General features: G+C 43.3%; 1 protein-coding gene across 1 annotated transcript in view; it reads right to left on the bottom strand.

Moving 5' to 3' along the window:
- Positions 1-2,292: 2,292 nt before the first annotated feature.
- Positions 2,293-18,141, bottom strand: part of ELK3 (ETS transcription factor ELK3) — a 37,188-nt gene continuing 21,339 nt past the window's right edge. Inside the window, exons 3-5 of the mRNA XM_042026145.1 lie at positions 12,913-13,707; positions 7,833-7,955; positions 2,293-5,214 (exon numbers count right to left, since the gene is read on the bottom strand). Coding sequence (XP_041882079.1) covers positions 5,116-5,214; positions 7,833-7,955; positions 12,913-13,707 — 1,017 coding nt within the window. The 3' untranslated portion in view covers positions 2,293-5,115. The remainder of the gene's footprint in view (positions 5,215-7,832; positions 7,956-12,912; positions 13,708-18,141) is intronic.

Genomic DNA, 18,141 nt, shown 5'->3' with positions numbered 1-18,141 from the left:
TAGGGTTAAGAATACAATTTCATTATTGAGGACAAAATATATGAAAGCTATGTTGTAAATATCCCCAGGCTAAGTATTATAAACCCAGGAAATACTCGGAATTAAGGTCAGACTTGAAAGAAATCCAAACAAATCAGAGTATGGAAATGCAGAGCTATAGCACATTGTGACACTGAAGAGAATTCAGAACTTGCCTTGTCTGTGACATGATCATTTTGTCTGGTCACTAATGAGCAGAGTTCAAATAATTCATGCACCTTGTTAGCACATTTCAGTACCTTATTTACCTTCAGAAATTTTGGCTTTAAAACAAATGTAACATCTCTATGAAATGCTTTAATTTTGGGAAGGAACTTGAATGCTTACTTTATGCGGTTTGGGGGTTTTATTTTTTCAGAGGTTGGGCTGTTAGAGATTTAATGCTCCCATTTGGCCTTTGTGTTGTTCAGCAACATCCTTGTGTCTCACCGGTATCCATATCATACCAGTCTAGGAGATGGGCAAGGGCAACAAGTGAAATTGTGAAATATAAAGGAGGTGTGTAGCAGTTGGAACATTGTAGGTAAGCTCTGACTGTACAGGTGGGATGATTGTGAAAAGTATAAAAGCCAAGCAGATATATGGACTTTGGAGTTCCTACCATGCACCTTCTTCATCTGTGGAGTTCAGCTGCACAGAAATCATAGTCCTGTTCTCAGCCATAGTGGGAACCTGTTTTCAGAACTGGGATTAGAGTTCAGCTATTCCAGATTGGTTTTTTTAATCTCTTGTATGTTACTTTCACTGGGCAGTACTGTGCCTCTCTCAGTAACAGAGTAAGATTGATGTCAATGGAAAATGTGAACAACTTCTGATTATTTTTGCATGTTTTCTAAAATCCCTTGACTCGTTTAAGTTCTGTAACTTTTGAGCAAACTTAAACTGTGAATGCAGACATACACACATGCTACTGTGGTAAATGACTGCTTCATTTATTGTGCTGGCTGCATCCTCCAAGCTCACTCAAGAAGCAGGCCTGCCTGAGTGCATCACTTTCATGGTCCTCCTATTGAAATACAAGTCTTACTTGGCTCAGATGCCCTGCCTTGAAACACATTTTTCCCCAGAGAGCTATGAAATTCCTTCATTTGTTGCAGTGGGATCTTTCTGCTGATGGAATTACCACGGCTGTGGATTGCAAACCAGCGAAAATGCTCTTCCCTGTCTCTTCTCCAGCGTGCTCTTGCAGAGCACCTCCCTGCAGGCTTTGCATGGCAGCGTGTGCGCTGTCACCTGCCCCTCCTCTTTCACACCCTGAGTTTGTTTTTTCAAAGACTGTTTTTTCCTTTTTTCACTGTCTTGTTATGTGATTTGCAGGAGGGGGTAGCTGGCCTGGAGCCATGTTAGGAATAATTAAGTTTACATTTATGCATTTGCACTTCTTGCAGAGTGAATGTGAACTGATGGGAATCTTTCACAAAAGAACTCCAACGTATCCTAGAATCCTCTCTTCTAGGATGCTTTCTTCAAATAACAGCCCCCACCCAAGGCAGGCCATGCTGCTGATTGCTCCAGAGTCCTTGCTTGAGGTTCAGTCTGCTTTTTTCATTTAAATAAATTCATACTGCTTCTCACTCGTGCTGTCAGTCTCTTTGCCCTCAAGAAATAGGTTTGTCTCTATCTGTGTAGGCAGAGCACTCACACATTAATTGGTAAGAGCAGTTACAGTTCGGGGCTAAAACAGATTTTAAAATAAGTTGTAGTCTTCTGATGACTTTGGAGGGATGTGCTTAAATCTGAGGCCTGTGTTTGTTTATCCTACAGGATATACAGACAGTCTGAAGATCAGAAGGGAATAGTTATGTCCTTACATAAAAGACTACCTGTACTTACTGTGCCTTTTCTAAGTTCATTTGGGTGTCATGATGGCTTCTGAAGATGTTTCCTGTAGGCACGAGATCACACAGCCTCTTAATGCAGAGATGTTACGTTAAAATTAACCCTATGGTCTTGCTTGAAAGGACCACCTCCCCTTTAAACAGAAATCTTAGTGACAGTTCTTCACTTCTTTGGTAGGTATTTCAAGATGGGTGCGTGCCTGTCTGATAATAACCCACTCTGTACAGTAATGGGAACTTCTTGTGTATTGCTGAAGCATGAATAAAGTGCAAATCTTATAATAAATCCCCCAAGTATGATCAAATTGCAGTTACTACCAAGAATACTGAAGTGAGAATAAACTCCCATTTTGTTCCCCAGGATTGCTGGCTTGGAAGCTCTCCATGCCACAGAAACACTGACACTTCCACAGTATTTATTTAAAAACATTTATTTGATTTTTCTCTACAGTTAAAAAGATACCTGTTAATAAAATTCAGTAGATTACCAATAGAATATTGTCTTCAAAGCACAAGGCACAACAGTCTAGTGTTTCATGTAAGTGTTAGACTTGAGAGGCTGGACTTTATTTGCATAAATACCTCCCAAAAGCAAAATTTTTTGTTTCACATTATTGACTGATTTAGAAGGCAGATTTTGACAGCCTATTTTTTTTCAACTGAAAAGTCAACTAGCAGAAGATGTGCTCTCTTGCTATTTTTATTCTCTCAAAGATGAGAAGACAGCACTCCTTTGCACTTTCTGTGTCTTCCATTGTTTTATTGGATTCTCCCAGATCCTTTCCAGTAATTTTTTGAAATAGGATTTTGTCCCAGAATTGTTGCTTTCCACTATCTTTAAAAAAAGTCCAAAATCATTTAAGGGCTGGAGGGAAGCTGTGGGTGTGTTGAGCCTTTTGAGAAGAAAAAATTCTGCCTTATTAATAGTAAAACCTTGGAAAAAAAAATCATGGGAATCCGGGTACTTCCAAGAAGCTCTTCTCTGTCACATACTCCCTCCTCTCATGGTCAACTGGTTTTTTGCAGTGTAATATTCAACACTAGTATGTTTTCATCTTTACTTTTTAAACTCATAGTGAGGAACACTGTCTCGATGCCGGGTTCTCCCATTAGCTACAGTGGCACATACAAGACAAGACCCAATGCTGCTGTTCATGCCTTATAGGTGTAAGTAGGTATTCATTTTAAATTTTTAGGTTTTTTTAAAATGAGGCAGGAGTCAGCTCTGTAGTGTGAAATAATTACCTCTCTGTAACTTTGGTATTGAAAACTGTTCCATGTACCTGGCAGGAATGCATGGGAAGAGAAATGTTCGGTCTGCGAGCCCGTGTGATTTATCTCCACTAACGTCGCCAGTCCCATCAGTTACACACTGCCCTTTCTTCCAACCTATTCTGATTTTACTTTGTATAAAATTTGCATTCACTCATAAATTTTGCATAGGTTCATGTTCTGTTTTTGACTCGGGGGTGGCACGTCTTGAGCTCTTGAAATGCTGAGTCGAGCAAATGATGTCCCAGGTGCTTCATTTGTTCTCCTCATGTCTGGCATTTAATTGCTGTGTTTATCAGCTGGTACTTACATGGATACAGCAGGTTTGTATCACTGCAAGTGGAACTGATGAGTCATTTTTGGTTGTGCCACCCAGGAGCCTGAAGAAAATTCCTGCTGTCTTTTGTCAACCACCTCTGCCCCAAAAATGGCTTTTCAACATCAGAGCTGCATTAATAAAATGTTTATTTAGCACCTTTCAGGTTGAAGGATCCAAAAGCACTTTACAAATAACTACACACATCATCACTGAAATGCATCCAAGCAGAAAATCAGCAGACAACTCACTGCATACATTTCAAAAAGAATGGACTGTGGCCAGCTGCTCGGCCAGAAAGCGAAGTAGAAGTTTGAATGACCTGTCACAAACAGGAATCAGATTTGGGGCTGGCTGTTAAGGTCTCATCTGAAAAACCAACACAGTAAAGCTGCATTCAAGCCAATTTAGCCACCTCAGGAAACTGAAGATTTGCATCAGCCCTGCCAGGATTAGAGTCTGTGGTGCCAGGGAGTCTGGCCTAATCCTAACCTGACATTTAGATGACTAAGCCATCCCCTCAAGGTAGAGGACATACCCAGTAAGTCCAAGTTGCAAGTATATAGTAACACAGTGCTGTTTTTTCATCCAGAATTCATCTGTTTATACATAAACATCCCACATGTACAGTCTCTGCCTCTTTGCAAGCACCAGGCATCAATTTACAGACCTGTAACTTTTCCAGCTTTGGGGGAAGGGGAAATGTGACCTTCTGAGCTTGAGTAGCTACAATAGTCTTTCCAGGGAAGTAGTACAAGGCACTTGGCACAGCTGAATAAAGCACCTGGAGGTTATCAGGAATGATCCTCATTCCCTGGGTGGACAGAGATTACCTGCACTCTTTCCAGCTGTAATGGTGACAGTTCATGAGAAGTACAGGCCAAATAAATTGTGAGCAATGTCTCCTTTTCCACAGAAGTACTCTCAAATGCTGGAAACATGTCATGAACATACACAGCCCAGTTCCTCCCATTTGCAATTTGGCAGAAGAACTTGGGCATAAATGTGGCTTTGTTACTCTGAACTACATCTGGCTGTAACATGGATTACGTTTTTCACTTCAGCAAAGAAAAATTATAAGGCTATTTTTATACAATTTGAAAGCACTTAATACAAAGTTACATTAATACACTGCATCATATGGCCTAGCTGTGGAGAAAATACTGAAATACTACCATAGGGCTGTTCAATACTAATTTTTTTCTTTCAACTTTTTATCTTAATACTAGAAAATATATAAATCATTTACATGACTTTATGCAAAAGAAGGCACAGCCGGTTATAGTTTACACAAGCACAATGCATAATATGCAGAAAAAGGGATTAAAAAGAAGCTTCACATCCCTATTAGGTACATTGTTGCAATCCATTACGAAAAGTACTTCATCAACAACAGAAGTGTTCAACACTTGAGAGCTATGATATAAAAAAATTATAATTCATTTAATGCATAACAGATTTATATATACTTTTATATATAAACACTGTTGAAAAATGCTAACATAATAAAAGTAGATTATCCATGTAATGAAAAGTGCAAACCAAAGTAATAAAGGGTTTCACAATGTCCTTCTCGTGACACAGGAAAAACTAGCCCATAGGAATGAAGTGTTAAATCCACCAATACGTCCTTGGTGTGATGAGGCATCATCAGGATTTCTGAGCATTTGGAGGAAGCAGTACTGGTGAAGAGGCTCTGTCCAGACTGGGGAGTGGCACTGGTATGTGACCATTTAGCAGAGTTGGAAACTGTTAAGAGGCCAAAAGGTAAAAATCATTCTTTATCTCAAAACATTCAGCCCAAGAAGCACATGGATTTAGCATTTGCAAATGGCTCCAGATGGTTACAAGAGTTGTGATGTCTATACAGTAAGACATATATCAAATGCTTCCATCAGCCATTAGGAATGCAAAATAGAGGACAAAACCTGAATAATTTGTAAATGCACGAGGATATAAAAATCTGTTATTGGCCACTTTATATATAAAAGTTCACATAATACATTTATCATCATCCTGGGAAAGTGAACACTACAGAGCAGTCTTTGCCATCCATTCTGCTTCCAAAAATGTTCTTCAGTCTACATTCTATTAATTACAGTACGTCCTTTTTGTCTGTCTTTTATGCAGGAAAGAGTCTGGCAAAAGTGAAAGCTGAGATGTAGTTTTAGGGCAGAAAAAGTACAACTGGGGGTACAAAGCATGGGGAAAATTACTCTCAAGTAATTACAGTTTCTGCATTCACTCAGAAACTACAAATGAGCTACGCTGGGTCATTCAGCATGCAAAGCACAATGTATTGTCATTTAGATTAACCTGCTGCTTCTGAAGTACTGTGCAAAAAAACTTATTCAATACAGAAGCTGTATATTCCTAGTTCATGACGGTATCATGACAGCACCTTGCCTGCAGTGGTGGGTATTGACTAGTTCTTAACTTCTGACCTGAGAAAAAGTAAAGCAAGTAGGTGGAATAAACTTGCTGCAGCATGAGGCAGGAATTATCCCAGTGGTAGATACTGATCTGGCCTCGAGGCCCAGCTCCATGAGCTGTGCTGGGTTTCTGTTGGCTTGAGGGAGACAAGAGCTGAACTTTAAGCATCTGATGTATTTTTACCCCTTATCAGATCAGTCCTTGGACAGACAACTGTGGTAACCACCCCCTCCACACACATGTAATAACGTGCTCGTAACAAGTTTACTCTTCCATCAGATGGTAGTTGGTGATTCCTGTCTGCCCCACTCCGTGTAAGGCCGGGCCGAGCAGCGTGGTGCTGCAGGGGGTCTGGCACCGTGCTCCTGGTGTGGCCCGGACTGGCTGATACCTCTGCTTTAACCACACCAAACCTCAGGAAATGCTTCCATCACTTCTGCCAAGATTCATTGAAACACTGAACCTGATTACAAGCTCTTCCCTGGGTATGCATGGAGTGTGGGCTGGCCTGTGCAGGCAGCCTGAGGAGAGCTCTGCCCTGGCGCCTACACTGGCTGACCCATCAGTTCTCAGTGGGCCTGACTGGGCCTCAGCTGTGGTTTTCATTTCCTATTTACTGTTAAAATAAGGCTTTGTGCTCTACAACTTGTCATCGTGGCCTTGGCTTGAATCAAACATAATTTATAAGGTCCTTTGGGTCTCTCAGAAGGGAAAGCTAGGGCCCCTCCTCACTTTCAGTTCCCCCAGGGAATGGCCAGCATGTGTCCATATGAGCTCATCCCAGGCCTTGGTGTAGGCACTTCTCAGATGAAATGTCTGGCTGTTTCTAACCATGTGCGCAAAACTAAGGTCCAGTAGGGATTACTGAGTTTATCTGAAACACAAATAAGGAGCCCTGAGCTCCATGTGCAGCTGGAGGTGGAAAGACTTGACTATCTCAGTGCAGACAGTACCTGACCAACTACTTGAACTAAAGCCCAGCCCTGGATTTGGGCAGTCAGCCTCCCTGAAGGTTCACAGACTAACACAGGGTCCCTGTCTAGCAGCAGCCTTCTCCTCTGTTAGTGCTGGCCATCCACAGCAGTTCATTCCAGGGGTATCCTTGCACTCTTCAGATGGCTGTTGGGCTCCTGTGCTTCTTGCCAATCAGCAGATCAAAATAATTTTTTCTGTGACTTAATGAATCAGCTGTTTTGCAGCAGCTACAGCTGGAGCTGCAAATACCATCCCCACCATCTTCTTCCTGAGCCTCAGGCAAATGCTGCAGCTGAGTGCTGTGGCCATCATGGCTTACTTAATAACTTTTGTATTTACCACATCTCTATAAAACTTTGAGAATTTTACTCTGCCTATACTCAGGAGAGAGTGGACACAGTGCTGCCTTTCTGCAATTACATATGGCGAGGTCATGCGCGGAGGTATGTCCTTGCTTGAGGACACATGGATAATTGGCAGGAGAACTGGAAATGGAGCCTTTAGGTTCAGAGTGCCTTGCTTTCTGAGTGAGAAGTAGCTCATTAGGACAAAAGGATAAACCTATATCCACCTCACTGAGAGAGACCCAAACTGTCTTGGTTTTCCCAGAGTCTGTGTTCCAGCCCTTTCCTGGCTGGTCACTGACTGGTCTGCACTCTCTTCCTGCAACTCTGAGAGCTCTGTTACCTGTTCTCTCCGGGGTCCAGCATTTATTTCTCTTTCCTTCACACAAATATGTGTGTGCTTGCTGCAGCAGATGCTGCCGTGTAGGTTCCGACTGTGCTGCCAAGGACTGGAAGAGGGTACAAGTAAGTAGGCCTCTCGTTAAAAGTGCCCGGTAATGCCCGTACTTTCTTGATCTGTTTGAAAAGCTTCAGGATGATGTGAGGAGATGTTCCCCCAATGTCTCTTCCATGTGTGCACATTTAGCAATGAAAGCTGTGCATTGGGAAACCTACCTGGAACAGAGTGTTTGGTCCCTGCAGCCTGGCAGGACTCAGAGGAGCAACAGGACTGAGGCTGCTCCAGAAGTGAATGCTAGACAGCAATGGGCTGGGGGTCAGCAATAATCCACTGGGGGTCTGCAAGACAAAAAGCACCCCATCATGCACAGCTCAGAGTTAACAGCTCCATGCAGCACTCTCCACCCCTAAAGCCTTACACATCATCTACTGGCTCTGTTTCCCAGTGAATTCAGACATACAGCATGGTCAGCAGCAGCTGCCCATCCAGCCCTGCATCCTGGCCCCACAGTGGTCAGTACTGGATACTTGCACATTTAATATTCTTTCATATGTAAATTGATTTAATTTCTATTTGCTTAACAAGATGCACAGTTACTGTTTATTTGAACCACACTCATGCATTGTAACATACAGAATAATACCATGGTGCCTGCCACCATCACCTAGTCTCCTTCAGAATCAGTTTTTGCCTTTTGAAGGGCAGCAATTCCTTGACCTGACTGCAGCTTTTGAAGCATTACTGCAATCATGTGTGGAGCTGAAAGAATCACTGCTGGCCTTGGACGTTTAGTCCCCTGATGGCACCTCTTCATAATGGAAGAGGCTTCAAGAAGCATGCTTCAAGAATGCATGGGCTGAGCAGGGAGAGGCAGGTGTATGGGCTGGGTGCCCAGGGGGACACAGAGAGCACAGCTAGTTGTTTGAAAAGAACCAAAATGGCAAGAACTTAGAATCCAAGGCTTTTCCCAACTCAGAGGTGCCTCCTTCCAGTGCCATGATGCACAAGAATTGCTGGGATTGCCCTCAGCATTCTTAAAGCACAACTGGAGGGGAGGTAAGAGTTGGAACACATGCAGATCTTCATTTCAATGAAGAATTACGTGAATTATTCTGTATTCAGAATAACTTTCATCATGCCAAAAAAGAACATGTGACAGTTTTGAAAAAAGTATATGGCATAATGAGTTAATCTCACCAGTAATCTTGATGCCAATTATCAAAATCAGTCCTATTTAGTAAAGCATTTAATGGAATTTGAGTACACACTTAGCAAGCAAACTTGTGCTTTGCTGCGTAGAACAACTGCCTCGGTGCTCTGCTGAACTGGGCCATCCTTTTGTCCAGAGTTTAAAATATGTAAAGAGAAGATAGAAGATAGAGAGTATCTGCATCTCCCTGTAGTAACAGCAGGTCATGTATTCTGGTGCTCCCCACTGGGCCAGAACTACAAATTCCCACGTAGGGCAGTCGCAGCCAGGGTCTCCCTTACCAGCTGCTGACTCCAGGGCCCATGACACCCCGCTGCCTGCCAGCCCCGGCAGAGAGCAGGCTCACACAGGCACTGCCACAGCTCACGTGCATTTCGAGTATCACAGACTTCATTCGCCAAGCAGTGCCTGAGGCATCAGCTGCGGTGTTTGGGGCTCTGTGCAGATACACAGAACACAGACCTGCTGTGACATGCTTGCACTGCAGTTCACAACAAGGTCAAACAATTTGGCACCAGCAGAAGAGATGGGAAAGACAAGGAGCAGCAAACATTAAAGTTATCCTGGTGATTCTGAAAGGCTGTTTAATACAAAGACCTTGGCTGCTCTTGAATGGTTTTGCTAAGGAATCTCAGAAGAAGTGAGGTTTGTGGAGAAATGTGCAGGGAAAGGACCCTGCCACCTTCCTTGTGCTGAAGAAGGTGGATCAGAAACATGAAACCCCATGGAAGAAACCACAGTTATGTCCCAAGGAGTAATAAACCCATGGTATCACTGGGAAAGCAAAAGGTGTTGATGCAGTAAATCAGCAGGTCACAGGAGTACCAGTCAGGGCTGGGATATATCTGCATGACAACAAAAGGAGCAAAGAGTGGATGGAGGCCTGGCAGGGAGAAGACCTCAGTCTTGATCTCAGTAAGTGACAGCTCTTGTCAAAAAAAACCAAAAAAAAACCAAAAAAAAAAAAACCCAAAACACTTGACAAGCAGGCACTTGTCAAAAGTCCTTTACAAAACACTCTCTTCCCAGGACCATGTTGCTTTCATGGAGAAAGAAATCAGCAGCACCAGTGAGAGCCCCTTTCCTGTGCTGCATTTCAAGCTGATGTTCCATTGGCAGGCGGCTACCGATGGAGATTTTTGAGGCTGACAACACACTGAATTAGGTCAGGATAAATACTCAGATCTACTTACAGAAGAGCCTACTAACCTTAAAACCAAAGATGTAATCAGCAAGACCCAACAACACTCAACTAAGGACACAGTACTGTGCCAGCTGTACTAAGAACTCCAGTGAGCAGCCTCCATTCTTTATTTTTTCTTTAAGAAGCTGCAGATATCCAGAAATGAAAGTGCAGTTCTTGAGGGGGTCTTTTGAAAATAATGAGGAAAATTTGGAGGTGTTTATTCCTATCTAGATACAGCCAGAGCAAGTCTTCAGAGAGACCTGAAACTGAGCTGCCCTCCATTCATCTCTGCTAGCATGACTAACAACAGTGCTAAGCAAAAGCTCACGTCCTTTGATGAGCAGAGCACTAACATCTGCAAGTTCTGCCAGAACCAAGAGCCAGCCAAAGCAAGCCTCCAAATCTGTTTAATATTTAGTGTAAAAAGAGCACAGGGCCTCCCAGGCTTGTTCTCAGTATTGCCATCAGCCAAGCATCAAAACCACCAGAGGAAACCTAAGTGTAAACAACACCACAGGACAGGCTATCCCTAAATTACATGCGGAAATTGATATGTCACTTCATTTTCTGCCTGCATGCAGCTGTACATCTGGTCTTAGATGTGGAACCCATTGGGAAGTTCCTACTTTAAAAATGTCATTAGAATCTAAGCACAGGAACAGTTTAAATAGAAATCATTCATTGCACAGGATTATGTTAAGCAATGATGCTCATGGCTCCTGACTTCCGTGACAATGTGTGTAAGCACAATCTTGTCACTTCTAGCTGTTAGATAACAGGAAGTGCTGTCACACATACATTTCTGTTCTGAAATTGATTGTGTGTATCATGTGGCCTTTCACAGCATTCCACCTGACAGTATTCCTCATGACCAGCAGGTACAGTGGAAAGCCATTTGAAATACCCTCTCAGGCAGCAGGACCTTCTCAGAACCTACATCACTCCTGCAGCAGACATTCTGTTCTGCACCTGCCCATGGCAGCAGGTGTTTCACACTGGGATCTGATAAATCAGACACCATTTGAGATATGATGCATGTTCTTCCTTGGATAATGGGATGAACAGCAGATTTCCAGTCTAAATTATGGTTTTAGTTATTCTGCATTGTGATATTACAGTTACCTGAATACAGCTGTTATGTAATTTTCAGTTTATATTCACTAGGACAAGCGTTTAGGATGCAGGGTGCTTCTTATCCACACTAGAAAAAGGAGGCTAAAGGAGAGGATAAAAGCTATGTTGCTGTATAGCCAAAAGTTTAAATAATTAGACCCAGAAACTATCCTACACAGATGCCATATGCCTCTTCTGTGATAGGACAACCTATCACAGAAAAAGGTTTGTGATGGCTTTAAGTTGGGTAACACTCATCCCAGCCTTAGCTATCCTTCCTGCTAAAGGAGTGCCACAATCCTCAACATAATTCCCTTCTACATCTTTCAGGGCAGTAAGTACACCAGTTTATAGATGAATGGGAAAGTTAAATATTCAAAGAAATAATTACAAAATGAGGAAACAAATCTCTGTTCATCCTGTGGTTTGGGGCAGCAGCAGATTAAAGTGGGTTTGAAACAACTCACACCGTTATTGTGTCTGGTTGGCATCTGATGTGATTTGCTCCCAACAAACAAAATACTGTGGTTATACCACAGTTAGAGGTTATACGTTTGTCAATGCATCTCAGTTTTGGTTTGCCACACTTCTGTTCTTCCTGTCAAACATAACTTCACTTAAAGGCTTTATGATGTCAAAAATGTCAAAAATGACAGGTGTCAGCCCACAACTCCTCTTTCTTGGTGACACACTTTTGTATCTCAGTGGCTTACAGGTGTGCCTGAGCTGCACAAACTCGCTCTGCAGCCAGCTGAAAAGCTCAGAAGAGCAAGTGCTGTGCTGGCTGAGAGCACTTGCCAACATTGATTTCTGCCAGGCCTTTGTGCCATGCAGGCACACAATGCTGCCTGCATCAAACACCTCCAACAACTTCCAACAGGGAAGAGGTGACAGGATTCTGGATACCATGTGTGTCCTAGACAGTCTGAAGTGAGTGGGAGCTTGTAATACACCTTTGTACGTATTTATTTACTGTCTGGTTTGCTACATTCAATGCTAGTATTTGCATCAACTGCTATTTCAAGGCTGGGGATCTTGGGGGATATTCCACATTGGGATGATTTTACTCTTGGACTTTTTTTTGTCTAATTCTGAGGTGGTATTGTGAGACAAAACTCACCAATGAACATACATAGTCATATCTATATGATTTTCCTCTTCTGCTCTGAACTCCTAGAGTTTTTTTCACAGACTTGCTTGAAAATGAGAACTTGCTGTTGACATTACCACAAATATGTTATTAAAAAGAACAAAATAACCTTCTGGTTATTCACTAGGTCTGTGCTGAAGGGAAGCTCTGGCAAGTACTCTGTGGATCTGTACAACTTTGGAAATTTAAACTGACTTCAGAGCCTGTCTTAGGAATCACTTAATTTGCTCTGCATTCAAAAATTAACAAAAAGGTCACACTGTTTGAATGGATGCAACATCTAGTAGAGAAATTCCACATGCTCAAGTTGTGACCTACAAAACCCCTGTGGTTTTCTTTTTTGCTTTTTCCTGCTTGTTTTGTAGATCTGGAGGCTGGTTTGAACTGATAAACAATTCACTAATGGCTGCCCATCTCCTTATCCTTCCAGGCAGTCTGCAAACAGCTACGGCTTTTCCCACACTCAATTAGGAAAAAACCCCAGGAGAAACTTACTTTCCACCCCTTGTTCAGAGCACTGCTGTGTTTCCCTCTTTCCCATGTGTTGGGGTTTTGTTCCCATCAGGTGGTGACAGACCCATAGATCTAACACTCTTGGCTACAAGGAGGGAATACCTGGAGACAGGCAGGTCTTACCTGTGCAGTGAAGAAAGCTGGAGTCAGGGATCCTGAAGGAAGCGCAGGGCTGTTGAGGGCGATGGAACCAATGTCAGTGCTGGAGAGAATCATAGGTGGGGCAGAGATTTCCAAGCCTTTGGGTTTTTTAGCCTTTGGGGGAAGAGATGGGGATTTGGCCTTGGAGCCTGAGGAGAGGTTCAGAGGCTCAAGGGAATCTGAGTCGTGGCAACTGGACTCAAGGAAGAAGCTCCTGTGTTCTGTAGGGAGGGGTGAGGTGGGAGACAGAGATGGTGACCTGGAGGAGGATGATGATGGAGATGAAATGCTGGCACTGTTGGGTAGCATTAAGGAAGATATTTTAGCTGATACTGAAGAGTTGAGGAAAGCAGAGGCAGCTGCTGTTTCAGAAGTAGAAGGCAACGACACCATGGGCCTTGTAACTTGTTTGTCTGTTTTGTTTGTCACAAATCTGATAACAGTCCGGACTTCTTCAACTGGTGTGTTTCCTTCTGACTTCTCCTCCAGTTTTTCTGTTTTGATTGTCTTGTAAGGGTCTGGCTGGTTCTGTAGAGAGTTGATAGTGAAAGAGGAGTACAGGCCAGAGTGGATATATTCATTACGGCTTGTGCTTTTCAGTGCTGACAAGCTGTGCTTGTGCTGATCCCTGCTCTCCGAAGGCATCTTACAGTCGCTGTCCTGCAGCAAAAGGCTCTCTCTGCTGATTTCCACAGCATGTGGATCCATTTTTAAAATCTCAGGAAAGGAGACAAACTTGTATACAAATTTTTGTCCGATTACTTTCTTTATGATGTTCTGCAAATACAAAGAAGGTGCTAGAAAGATCAGCATTTCAGAGGCAACCAGTACTGTAAACACAAGGGCAGGAGGCAGTGCTCCCTTGTCAAGCTAAGCAGGTCATTTTGCAGGGCTCCAAATGCTGATCACCCTTGACTTACTCCAGTACCTCTTTCTGCTCAGCCAGGGAGTCCACTCCCAGCTCCTCATGGTTTCCAACAAAATCACCATCATTAGGTGACAAAGACCTACTGGTGGCCTGTTTTACTTCTGCTTCCTCTGAAGCAGCTTGGGAATATTTTCTTTCCAGTAAAAGCAATTCTGCTGCCTTTGTGGATTCAAGCCATGCCACCCCTTGCATTCTGCAATAAAGGCAAACTCTTTCATTTATGCCTCCTAAAACTGACACCAACTGCCCTGAGGATGAAGTACTCTCAGAATGTCTGCAAGGGACAAAACCACCTCAGCCTCCTGGCCCCAGTTATTTACCCTCTGTTCCTTACCACATAAGGAAAGGATTGAGCTAAACTGACAGTGACTGTCTTTCTGTCAATGATCATGAACTTATGTCTGCAAAAATGCAACCCCTTGCATGTGCTGGAAAAGTACTTATGTCCTGTGGTATCCCCTGCACTACCTCCAGGCCTGCATTAGGCTCCGGATGCTCACTGGTGCAGGCAGAAGGTTTTCATCAGTCTAAGCTAACTATGGAAATTAATTACTGAAAAAATCCCAAACTTTTTAAAGGTTTGTAGAGCCATGTATTTTTTTCTTAAAGTGTCCCTTTGTGGAAAGAACTGATTCCTTTCGAGACTTTTTATGAGCATCCTTTTTCTAGTCCTAGCTCTCCTCCTGCAAACCCAGGCTGGCTGCCTGCTCTAACACAAAGCCCGACATCCCCAAGGATATGTGAGCATATCCTTGTGTGCCACAAAGGCACTTTATGGCACAGGCCTGGCCTAGGGACTGGAATATTTACCACCCTAAGCCAAGATTTCCATGCTAATTTCTCTCTCCTTGAAGCCCCTGGTGGAGAGTTTAAATTGCCTCTGAAAAACCCTTTCCAAGAGGCTTCCCTTTAGTCCAGCACATCTGCTGCACCTCCAGCTGCTATTCTGCAGACATCTGCTTTGCTGTACATATGGGAGTGTAAATATTTACAAATTTCCTAAAAATCTAATTGGTTTTTCGTTCTACCACAGCTTCTGACACCAATAGTGGAAACATTTGTTAAACTAAATGAAAATTTTAAAAAAATTAAGGAAAAGGAAAAGAAACATCATCTCTATGTATGGACAATATGTAGGGCTGGGTGCTTGTAGTGCCTGCACTACACCTTGTTCAGTCACAAAAGCAAGGATCCTTTTGTGAAAGAATCTGCACTTGGGTATCAGAACCTCTTCTGTCTTTCAGCTGAGCTACTGCACTCTGTAATTCATCTGTTTGAATGTCCTGGCATTTCATTCAGGCACCTTCTTGAATACAAAACTAACCCTACAAAGAACCCTGGGATGCAGCTTTGCATCACAGGTCAGGAGCTGTGTCACAAATAGAAGATGTTGTTTCCCAAATTGATAACGGGGATCTGTAGCAAAGAGAAGAATTAAATTCAGCAAGCTCAGACTAAAGGCACAAAAAAGCTGCCCTCTTCCATGCTGAACTGTACACACATCTACCCACCTAGCAGATGCTGCAGTGTCTTTTTTTGCCCTCCAAAGGTTCAGGACAAATAGTTAGCCCACAGAATCTCAATCTGCATGATCTTTAATTCCCATGGCTTTGGGCTTGGCCTAGATTTTTTTTCACTGCTAATTAGATGCAACATTGGATGAATGCACTTCTTCTGCACTCTCAGTATTGCATTCTTTTTCCAAAAAGCAAAACCTCCAAACTACTCACAAATGAAAAAAACCATCCCAACCAGATTTTTGTTTTCTTTCTCTAATATATATATACTAATTTAAAATAATGCCTCCCCTCTGCTCCTGGCAGCTTTGAGTTATTGTAACATCAAGCACTAGCAACTGAGATCCTCCTTGGAAAATGTGACTCTCAGCAGAACAAGATTAACTGTATTTAAGGGTTGCACTTTAACACTGACGCAGGCTTGAAATGGGGGAACATTGCTATAAAAAGCAACTGAACAGGCTGGTGAGTTTATACTTCCTTTGTTATTATTAAATATAGTTATATTTTAAGAACATTGCAGTGCTGCTCCTCCGACTCTGCCAGCCTGCAGCAAAGGCCCACTTAGCAATGGCTGGAGATGAAAAGATTCAAGTGCAGATCCCTCAAGCACTTTTCAGGTTTCTCTTAAATGTGTAGCCTGAGGAAATCTCCACCAGCATGCAAGAGAAAATAAGGACACAAATTAATTAAGTGCCTTGGAAAGGCACCGACTTTTCTATATTTTTTGACAAATAATTGAAGGTAAAAAGCAGCGTATTTTTACCATCACATCAGTGATCTGTCAGAATCATTCTGAGCTATGATGGCTCAAACAGAAGACAGTGACGGGCACCACAACAAGCAGTTTGAAAGGGCAAAGAATGCATCTGCAGGAAGACTAGACCACTTGCTTGGTAGCAGGACAGTAAGTGTATGTGAACATTTAGCCCTATTTTATTGCTGTTGTTTGAATTTCCTAGGTAAATTCCCTCACGAACAGGCTTGCAATGAGTGCTAGTGGCTGCTGGCCAGGGCTGCAGGGAGCCAACAAAGGACTGCTGGGTCCATGCAGCTGCTGCAGAGAAGAAATGAGCAACTAGGACAAGAGCAGGGGCTCCAGTCCAACAGCTTAAAAAAAAAAAAAATCTTATCAATAGACAGCACTCTGGCACTGGGAGAGAGGGCAGGCAGTAGGGAATGCCCCTCTTCTGTTGGCTTCTTGACTCACTTGAACACTTTACACTTTCCCTCCTCTGCCCCCAGTGTACAAAACAGTGACTACAGCAAACGCGACCACCCCACCCTGTTGAGAAGTGCTTAGAAAGCTGCTGATACGAGCTGGGCAGAGCACTGCCTGCTGCCTGCTCCAGCACATCAGCCATGTTAGGGAGCTCAGGCTTATTCACACCCCAGCACTTCAGGAACTCGCTCTATGAACCCTCCAAAACCAGCCTCACCCGAGAGCTCTGAATCACCAGCTGCAGGGATGGGTCTCCTCTGCCCCTGTCCTTCTCCACAGAGCAGCTGGCTGAGCTGGATGCCAAAGGCTCGGTGGACTGGTTCCCCTGCAGCTTAAACTAGACTATACTACAGCAGGGTCGTGTCAACTATGCATATGCACTACTGAAATCTATCATGTGTTTGTGTTTTATTTTCATCAGCTCTGACTCCTACTCCCTGTTTGAGCCATTTAGAGCAAATGTGTAACTATACTACCAGCGTGACTGAAGGACTTTAGTGGCTTGGCCCAAACCTGTTAGCTAGCAAGTTTGCTGGCTGCAGGAGCCACTTGGGAGACTGAGCTGAGAAGAGGGATCCACTTCCTAGTTGAACTTCAAACTAATGAGGGACCTCAGGAGCAGGAAGACCATTTTCCCCTCCTCCCAGGAAGTGACCTATAATTAGGATGCCTGAGATCACAAAATTTATGACAGAGCAGGATGAACTTGTCTGTAGGTACTAAGCATCCCTGGTCAGGAAAGAAGAAAGATCAGAGCTGTAGCTGCTGCTCTTAAGTCCCACTTGGACGTGTTGGAAGTTCCCTGGCTCCAAGAGTCCTGAGGGGTGCAACACGTGTTAAAACACAGGCTACGAATTCCTCACAGAACTGTACCCAGGCTGCTTCCAGCTATTGGGACCCCTACCCAGACAGAGGGCTGCTCACACTCCAGTGTCTGAAGTACATATGCTGGCAGGAGGTACCTGTGGCAGGATAGTTTGCTCTGAAAAATGGGGGTGTGTCCACATCAGCATGTGCAGGCAGGCAGATTCTGCTAACATCACAGATTATGGAGGTATGCTTATTATACTGGGTGTGTAGAAGCCAGATTTTGTAAAATTTTTGATGCAGGCACAGGTGCTACTACACTGTGCACCTCTACTGACCTTTGGAAGACCAAGGTTCTCATTTAGCTGGATTTCAGTCTTTCCTCACTCACCTCCACTCATCTGGAAGACAAAGGTTATTTCTCTGGCTGGCACCTATGACCAGGTTCTCTGCTCTCTCTACTGCAGTTCACTGGACATCCCTTTCCTCTCACATCAAACATGAAATATTTTATGTCTCTTTTTGAGGCAGGTGTTCTTGGTTTTTCTCCTCTACCCATCACCTCTTACTGAGTATCAAATTCTTTACTCCCATCTTTCCATACGGATATCACTATATAACCATTTATGCCAGTTCAGCCAAGCACTTTCTTGACTTCCACAAATCACTTTTGGATGAAGCTCCTCCCAGTTTTCTATAAAGGTACTTTCTAATGCTCCTTAAAGTATTTCCTTGTA

The sequence above is a fragment of the Corvus kubaryi genome, unplaced genomic scaffold, assembly GCF_017639235.1.
Source record: "Corvus kubaryi isolate FWS band 111438036 unplaced genomic scaffold, C.kubaryi_AGA036_p1.0 129, whole genome shotgun sequence".
Lineage (NCBI taxonomy): Eukaryota > Metazoa > Chordata > Aves > Passeriformes > Corvidae > Corvus > Corvus kubaryi.
Note: the sequence above shows the minus strand (reverse complement) of the source record. Positions and strands in the feature narration are given on the sequence as shown.